Source organism: Vicia villosa, linkage group LG5 (assembly GCF_029867415.1).
Source record: "Vicia villosa cultivar HV-30 ecotype Madison, WI linkage group LG5, Vvil1.0, whole genome shotgun sequence".
Classification (NCBI taxonomy): Eukaryota; Viridiplantae; Streptophyta; class Magnoliopsida; order Fabales; family Fabaceae; genus Vicia; species Vicia villosa.
This window is the reverse complement of record NC_081184.1, coordinates 172,304,751-172,313,814: the sequence shown is the minus strand read 5'-3', so window position 1 is coordinate 172,313,814 and position 9,064 is coordinate 172,304,751. Positions and strand designations below refer to the sequence as shown.

The following is a 9,064-nucleotide window of genomic DNA, read 5'->3' as shown; positions in this document are numbered from 1 at the left end:
AAACATCAATCTTATTATTACCAAACATGAGTGTGACATTAACCAGTTTAAATCCAAGATTGACCACAACTTGGTTTTTTTGTTTTGTTAGGATGAAACATAAATGTTTGTTGCAACATGCAACTTGTACCTAAAACACATGTTTTCATTTTATCGTCACATGCAAATTGCAATGCAAGAGGGGAGATAATAGACATTAAATTTGTGTTCATGAATCTATTTTATTAAGGTAGTTAAGAGAGGGTGATATATAACTAAATAAGTTCAATAATATTTGATCAACTAGTTAGTTTTGTAATGATTATTAGTTTAAAAATTGAATGATGTGTTGAGAAATATTAATTCATTGTGTTGCTGGCTGGTTGAGTGAGTGACAGTGAATCATGGAATATATATTGTCTCTATATATAACATGTTGCCCAAGTTGGTATCCTTTCCAGAGCATGGATGGCCAAGCATCGTATTCTGTAGGTCTATATGCTATATTATATGTATTCAATTCAAAGTGGTGGTATAATAAAGATATTAAGACTATGATTTCTATATAAGATAAATTATACCATGTTATTCTTTTATAATCACTCGGTGTGATTAAGTGACACATTTCTATTGTGCTTAGAGTATGACTTGTCGATATTGAGACGAATTTGTTTGACTCAAATGTCTCTTAATGTCGATTGTTTAATGTTGCGGACAATAGCCTCCGTGGTATAGTTTCCACACTAGTCTCATAATTAGGATTAAAATATTATATATATATATATATATATATATATATATATATATATATATATATATATATATATATATATATATATATAATTTGTATTTTGTAAATTCAAATATAAATATGAAATTACATCTGCTATATAGTCGTAGATGTGGGCACATTTGATCGTATTGTGTAAACAAATATCATGGTAAACATTGTCTTGTGATTTATTCACTCTTTTTTTATTACTTTTGTTATTCTAACATTAGATATATGTCAAATAACCATAGTGCTAAATTCAAAGTGGCAAGATTTGACGGAACGAACAATTTTGGACTATCGCAAAGGATGGTTAAGAATTTAATTGCTCAACAAAATTTATAAAAGGCATCGCATGAGACGTGGAGGACAACGATAGGGTAAATACGAAGGATGAGGATTTATATGTTTATGTATATAAAAGAGCTCATTTATCATCTTGGATTTGAAGACTCTGAGCGAGGTTTGAAATAAATTAGAGAGTTTATATATGACCAAGATACTAACGAACAAATTTTCCGTGAAGCGGGGACTATACAAATAGAACATATAGGAAGGATTTGATTTGATATAATAAGTTATTATCTTCAACAAAATAATCATTTATTTTGCGAGGTTTGGGCTGAAGATCGATGACGAACAAGTCAGTGGCTCAATATCCCCCTGGCACGCAAACAAAGCTTAGTACCTGAGTCGGCCATTGGCTAAACATCCACCTAACCGCCTTCAACGATCAAATTTTTGCCTGTTGTTGCGTATTTGATGATTGTCTTAATTCAACGAGCTTCCACCTCCACACCCCTGCAATTGCACCATCGCTTGCCGAAAAAATATCTAGGTCTAAAAAAATGTTTTTTCTCTCTTTGTATCACTTAAGATTTTGAGGCATCCTTCTACAGTTCTCCACCCTGATTCAAAATTAATGGTGATGTCAACTTAACCATCAATCACCTTGTTGCTTTCTCCAAAGCTTGAATAATTATTCAACAAACTTGATTAAGTCCAAGCAAAGCTTGAACTTTGATCTTCGCACTTGCATCCACATGTATAAACCACCATTTATTTCTTAGATAGTCTCACAAGCCTACAAACATGATTTTTATCAGTGAATACATCTCATCTCCATCGCTTTCAACCATCTTTGACTTCCTTTGATTTTGAACGTATTATTAATGGTCTTTGGTTCTAAGTATTGCAACTTCTCATCCGCATTAAAAGCATAACAATTAAGCTCAACATAATTGCATCTCTGAGGTTGTACAATTTTCCTCCTTAACATATCTCGATTAAAATAATTTTGAAAATTTGAAATTGAAAATTTGTCAGCTGGTTTGTGGAATTCCATTTCTAGTAACAACAATTCTGAATTGGGAAATTTTTGGAAGTGGAATTCCCAATTTTGATTCCTTCATGAGAGCAAAGACTTATGTCACTCTTCCAACCATTATCATTCTCAATTTTGTGACCAATTTAGTGATAGAAAAATTGGTCACTAAAATATTTTCTGATTTTGATTGTTGTTCATCTTCTTGATTTGTATAATTAAATTATTCAAATTGTCTTTTTTTAAGTTATAGAACCAAAATGAATCCTAAGGATTAAAAAGAATATTAAATCTAAAATAAAATAGAATAGAATAAGTGTATGTTCTATAATTTAAATTGATTAAGCATCTGTTTGGAATCGCGGTGGAAGGCATAAAAAACGCACGTCTAGCAAGAAGCTACCTTTTGTAGCTTCTGGCTTTCACGGTGGGTACAGTGGAAAACGTGGAACCAAACAGATGCTAAAACAGGTCATGAAATGGAATGCATTTTCATTTCATACAAAAAAAATATATTTAAAGTATAAACAATAGAATGAAGTTTCATTCCATACAAAAATATATAAACAATAGAATGGATTCTATATTTCACAAATATATAAATAATAGAATGAATTCTACATTTCACAGTTTCATCCCATACAAAAATATATAAACAATAGAATGAATTCTCTACGTTTTACACTTTCATTCCACAGAAAAAAAATATAAACAATAGAATGAATTCTACATTTCACTGTTTCATTCCATACAAAAAAATATAAACAATAGAATGAATTCTACATTTCTCTGACTTGCCAAGCAATGTGTAGTGACTTCCTCAAGTGGTATGAAGAGAATTACGCACACTGAACAATCTATATGCTATCGCTATTTCACTGCTGTGTTCCTAAATTCTACTTAAGGAATTCTCACATAAAGTCATGCCTGCTATAAAAAATCAAACCATACATAGAAATCTTAAACTTTAAATTGAAAATGATTGCAAACATGTGTGATGGCTCCATGTTATTCTAACTCGGTGCTTATTTGCAGTATCAACATTATTGTCAATCAGAAAGCAAGAAGCTAGAAACGTGCATCAACATCCCAGCTTATCAGCAGCTAAAGCTTGCAAAAGTCTTAGGAACCTTTGTCAGCAGATTTGCCTAATGTGGTGAACCTGAGAATAAGAAATGAATGATCAGCCAATTAAATATGATCCATTTTAACTATGATATAATCTTCGAAGCCAATTCCAAGAATATTGAAATCAAACAAATCATGACAAGTAGAAATTGCTAAAGAAATTATGCTTTACCTAAATATTGACTTCCGTTGTGGCACCGGTGCATAATTCCCACTTGACAATGGCGGTGTTAGCTCAGCAGGCTTTATAAGAGAGTGTAAGCAAAAAAGGGATAAGAGAGAAAGAAAAAACACAAGTCAGAAAAACTTCTTTATGTTATTCCATGGTTGAAATAAAAACAAAAACCTATAAGATATATGATATACTATTATTGCAAAATGGTTGAAAATATTCCAAATGTAAGATATATTAAGATGTTAACCTCAAGCTCCTCCAAGCTCTCATTGGAGTATATATGAGTTGAACTACTATTTTCCTTTTGAGAAAAAACTGGTTCTGCTGCCACTTTAGACTCTGAGTATGGAGAGTTCAAACTGATGTTTTTCATATTCCCGCCAAAATCTTTGTCTTTATTTCTGTACTCAAGATCATTTTCAAGCTCATCAGGTTCTTCTGAAAAGACTTGATGTGCATCATATGGACCACGCGTAATATTTTCGATACCGAGCTTTTCTGCTTGTTTAGAACTGGATGCACCCGTAGTAGTAAGTAGAGGGTTAATTTCTGAGATGCTTTTCTCCTTACCGGAGTTTCTGTTCCCAGAAGGATACTCCCCTGAAAAGGACTTGGAAATTCTCAACGCGTCCACACTATCTTCTGCTTGCTTTCTCTTCCTATCATTGTTATCTCCTAACTCTGCTTGACCATGGCCGGAAATTCTAAGCTCTGAACTTCGATTACTCACCCTGGTTACCCTGGATGGGCAGTTAGGCCGAACACCACCTGGAAATACAAAGACAGGTATATTGCGGCGTTTCACATGCGTGATAAATATATCCATTCCATGTTTCCGTTGAGTGTAGTTATTGACAGAATGCTTAAATTCATCAAGGGTTTGTCTTATATCAAATAGTTCGCCTTCTTTGGCAGGAACTTCTTGCTTATGTTGCACACCCATGAAGTAAGAACGGTGCAGAGGTCTAGATTTGTCTGAAAAATCCTCAGGATGTGGATGACACTGAAGGATGCCATTAGTGCTCCCCTCAATCTAAATGCAGAAGGGGAAAGAACAAATTTGCACCCCACAACTCTTTTTCAGAAAATAAACAAATACAAGCAGAGGAGAGAAAGACAATAAATGAAACTATAAACAATAAAATTTAAAGTAAATACCATCAATCTCAACAGGCGCAAGCGGGAGTTAACCCAGCCTTTCCAGTTTCTAAGATCATCAGGATTCTTCGCTGAAATGCCTATCTGCAAATAATTCTTATAAGCTTCAAAAAATGGATAATTCTCAAAAAGAGTATCCCAATCAGCTTTCTTAGCCTCCATATCCTATAAAACATCAGAAGAAATATATTAAGCAATGCAAATATTCATTGAATGTTGCTGTTTCTGGTCAAACAAAAACAAAAATACAAAGCATTTTTTTCAAAATAAAGAATGCTACCTCACAAATTTCATGTCCCCGTTGAAACTCCTCCGTCATGATACGCAATGTACTTGACGACACATTAAAGCTAGAATTCATGCAAGGATAAGCGGGAGTAATTATTGGCATTAGATGGTTCCTATCCTCCCGGTGTCGTCTAGGATCCCAAATTCTAAGTCCAAGACATCCATATCTAATTTCACAAAGCATTACTGGGTTTGGCCAATGCCATTCTGTATATATCCTAAAGAATCGAGGCACCGACATATTAGGCAGCGCATTCGGATATAGCTGGCATATTCGAGCAACAAGCAATGCCCAGTTTATACCACCAAGAAAACCTGCAACCTGCCAATGACATATCATGAAGAAAAGTTAGGTAAATCAGAAAACGAACACCACATAAGTCATCTAGAGCACGAGCTTTCCCATACATTAGAATAAATGCCACGGCGCTTAGCCCATAACTTCATGCATCTCAATGTTGTACGAAAGTTCTGCAGTTCAGAAATGGAAATATAACCCATTATAGGAAAGCCAGAAGTCACATCAAAGCTGGACATAAAAATTCTATCTTTGTCTACGGAATTTATATCCAATACCTGAACATTTGGAACCAAATTCAAGATTTGATCAGTCACTCTACATCCATTAAGACTGCGAACAGATTGTTCATCTGTATTTTGTAATATCGATTCCTGTGATAAATCCAAGTCCTATCCAACAAAAATATCAGTATTACTCGGTGGTAAATAAAAATGTAAAATACAATTACACTTTAAACTAGTTTCAAGTGTCTTCCATAAATCACTTACTTCAGGAATAACCCACAAAGATAAATTTGCATAAAGGAGGTCCATAGAGACACCGTTGAACTTGAAACCCATCACTGGAACATAAGCATCAGGCACTGGGTGCAACTCTGTCACTTCTGGCATCTTAGATAGCATTTTGTGTAGCACCCCAAAGAAATCTTCCTAAAGCCAATTGAAATAATAATTTTAGCTAGTAGAAGTTATGGCCTGAAAAACCTATATCTACAATAAAAAATGGCAAAGATCATCACATTTCTGGTTGCATATCTAGGTCCCACACAAAGAACATCAATATCTGCTCCAGAGCCATGCACCTAAAAAATTTGAATTCAAAATGGTAATATAATAAAACCAACAAAATAAATTATTGAATAGATACATCACATTTGACATGAAAGGATATAAATAGAAAAGAATTAGTTTATTGGAGCGGCAAGCCATATGACAATACCGTCCTAATCATCTCCTTCCCGAATTCTCTGTTCATAAAATAGCCCAAGCTTAACGTGCAATGCGAAGATCAAAAGTGCAAGTAAGGGTGAGGGAGCACGCAAACAAGAAAAATTTGGAAGGAAAAACAGCACTATACCCCCAGACGATAGGAGCCAAAAGTAAAAATCTTGGCATTTGCTTCTTGCACCACTTGTTCGTTAAATCCCTTTGCTCGCGTAATGGTTTTGACCCAAATCTTCACAATCTAATTCATTTCAAAACATCACATCCAAAATATAGTAATTCAGAAGGAGCCCACCACATTGCGTAGATGATATAACATGAAATGCAACAAGAAAATAAAATTCATATAAATGAATACACAAAAATGGACAAATAATCTTAATTGTTCAAAATAAACTCGATAATATTTCCGGAAAAGGCGTATGCTTCTTTATCTCTGTTTCTTGGGATCGATATCACACAAAAATGGACAAACAATCTTAATTGTTCAAAATAAATCAACAACTACATCGGGGCGAGTATAGCAAATCAGAAATAAGTTTGAATATCATCCGTCGATTTTCAAACAATCAATCGACAAAGTAAATTCAACCTGGTCTAGCCTGCCAAGCACTTCCTCCCTGCAAACTGCTTCCTCCTTATTCTCATACAAGCCGGCGTCTTGCAAGTACTGAAATCCAAAATCAAAATTCAGCACAACAGAACTAGTAAAAACTCAGAAATAAAGACTAATCAATTGACTATAATCGCGGAAACGGAACCTTCTCGAGTTCACAGGTTTTGACGATATCATATTTGGTCGGTCCAATCAATGAGATGGGTTCTGTAATCCCTAACCACTTCTGCTGCCCGCTATTGCGGTTACTCAACCCAGGGCTCCCCATCAACAAAATGTTACACTTTGTTTCTTTTTCTTTGAAATATTACTACTACAATAACTATATATATTTTCTTTCAATTCAATGTATATAAACACTATAAAAATGTAGAAAACAATGTGAATAGTAAAAGTAAAAAAATTGAACAGAGAGTGATGATTATGCAGTAATGGGTAAGAACAATTGAAAGGTATAAAGTTTGATTATTAAGTATGGAGAAATAATTACAAAAGAAGCAACCAAGAATTAGTTTCTTTTAAGATAGTAAAGAACAGATTACATATGAATAACTAAGAACCGAAACCCTAACAAATAAAATCAGCAAAGAGCAACACTAAAATGCATAAAGAAAATGCTTGGAATGCGATTAACAGCGTGACGGTGTAGATGTTGAGGCGTGGTTGAAGTTGAAGTTCAGAAAATCCTGTAGGAAAAAAGAGGGAGAGAAAGTTAGAATGTAAGAAAGAAAGAGGAAGAAAGTGAAGAATGAAATTAAATGAAATAGAATGAGTTTGAGAAATGTGTGGATGCAAATCGGAGAGTGGGAAACTGGAAGGTTTCCCGGCAAACACAGTGCAGTGTGATGCTCCAATTACAAATATTTTCCAAACTAAGATTTTTTTGATCACTTGCTTTTATTATGATATAATATTGATATAGAAGTCGTTACTTCGGTGTTAGTTAATTAATGGGTAATTACTAGTAGTTCGGTTGTTACGTAAATAGGCATCATATACATAAATAGAGAAGATTATCTTGTAAATTTGATAATAGTAGATTGTTTTTTAAATATTTGAAAACCCGGACGGCTGGAATTGGATTGCGATTTGTCTCTCGAATTGTCTGCAATTCGGCACCGAGCGATGGTCAACCCCATAACTTCATCCTCCCCGACGTTACTAGGGTTGATATGAGATGTTCACGATGGTGAGACACCTGGCACTGATTGTCCGAGGTGGTATCGGATTCGAGGCACCTTTTAGGGGTGACTCCTTCTACCCTTTCTCGCGTTCATGCTGAATTTTACCTCGGATTCAATGGGCCCAAGCGGAGGTGTGTTTGGCGGGGTGGAACCTATGACATGATCGAGGGCGAAATGGGACATAACTGACCCCGGATTTGTTAATCTAAATCCTGACTTGGCGTCCACCAATCGGCTCCTCCCAGTGTTCGAGGTGGGGGCCCCAATCTTCTGGGACTTCCGGTAGCATCTTGGTTTGAGGTTTCCATTGGCATCGTTCCAAGGTGGCTCAGAATCGACGAATCTGCATGTTAGGCATCAGATCGGAGTTTAGTGGATCCAAACAGTGTAGATTTGATATTTCGGCTTCGTGAGAGTTCAATTTCTTCGCCATAGATCCCTTCAGAATTCATATTTGAGAATCAAATGGAAAATCGTAGGAATCGGAACTCGATTCTCACAGACGACGCCATTGTTCCGTTGCAGAACTAGAAATGGTGTTGATTGCAGAAATGACGACAGAAAAGATCTTTCGATGCACTATGTCGACATGGCACCATGGATCGAAGGTTGCAACCATATTGCTTCTTGAACCAGAGGTATCGGTCTTGATGTGGTGTTGTCAACTGCTGTTGCTATCTTCATACTGTGGACTAAGTGAGGGTACTTGCATGGTTAGAACTCCAACATCCAAGTCAGTTAGGTTCAACATAGATCATAGTGAAAGTGGAGATTAGAGATTGTGTACCTTAGAACCCTTACGAAGGTATTTATACTTTGGTCCTGGCGGAGTAATCTAAGTAATGGGCCTTGTGTTATTGGTCATTTGGCTGACGCGAAGGAGTAGGTCCCAGATATTTGACTCAGAGAAGTAGGTCCCGAATCTTTGGCCGGTACAGAACATGGGACACAGTGTTTTTAGATTGTGAATAAGGGAGTCTTGAAGCCTTGACTTTCCTTATATGACCGCTTAGGCTCAATGGTTTATTTACGAAAAGTCATATTGTTTGGTCCGCCTGAGGTAACACTAAGTTCCTTAAGCGAGAGTTTAACTAGCCTGGGAGATCTAAATCCCTCAGGCGAAGTTATCTGTAGTTTGGCTGATGAGACCATAAGTCTCTCAAGCGAGGCGTTTGAACCTCTTTGGTGGGACTTC

The 9,064-nt window shown here is 35.7% G+C and overlaps 1 protein-coding gene across 2 annotated transcripts; it reads right to left on the bottom strand.

Annotated features, from left to right (window-relative positions):
* Positions 1 to 2,727: 2,727 nt before the first annotated feature.
* On the bottom strand, positions 2,728 to 7,809 carry LOC131603995 (nuclear poly(A) polymerase 1-like). Of its 2 annotated transcripts, XM_058876479.1 has the most exons (12): positions 6,831 to 7,807; positions 6,662 to 6,739; positions 6,203 to 6,310; positions 5,865 to 5,927; positions 5,614 to 5,775; positions 5,401 to 5,514; positions 5,233 to 5,295; positions 4,817 to 5,146; positions 4,537 to 4,701; positions 3,626 to 4,411; positions 3,376 to 3,446; positions 2,728 to 3,237 (listed from the first exon to the last, which is right to left on the bottom strand). In XM_058876479.1, exons 1-12 carry the CDS (start codon positions 6,951 to 6,953, stop codon positions 3,198 to 3,200), a joined length of 2,103 nt encoding a protein of 700 aa, XP_058732462.1. In that variant the 5' UTR covers positions 6,954 to 7,807; the 3' UTR covers positions 2,728 to 3,197. The 2 variants fall into 2 exon arrangements, with proteins under 2 accessions (XP_058732462.1, XP_058732461.1); XM_058876478.1 differs by having other exon boundaries at positions 5,233 to 5,514; positions 6,831 to 7,809.
* Positions 7,810 to 9,064: the final 1,255 nt, after the last annotated feature.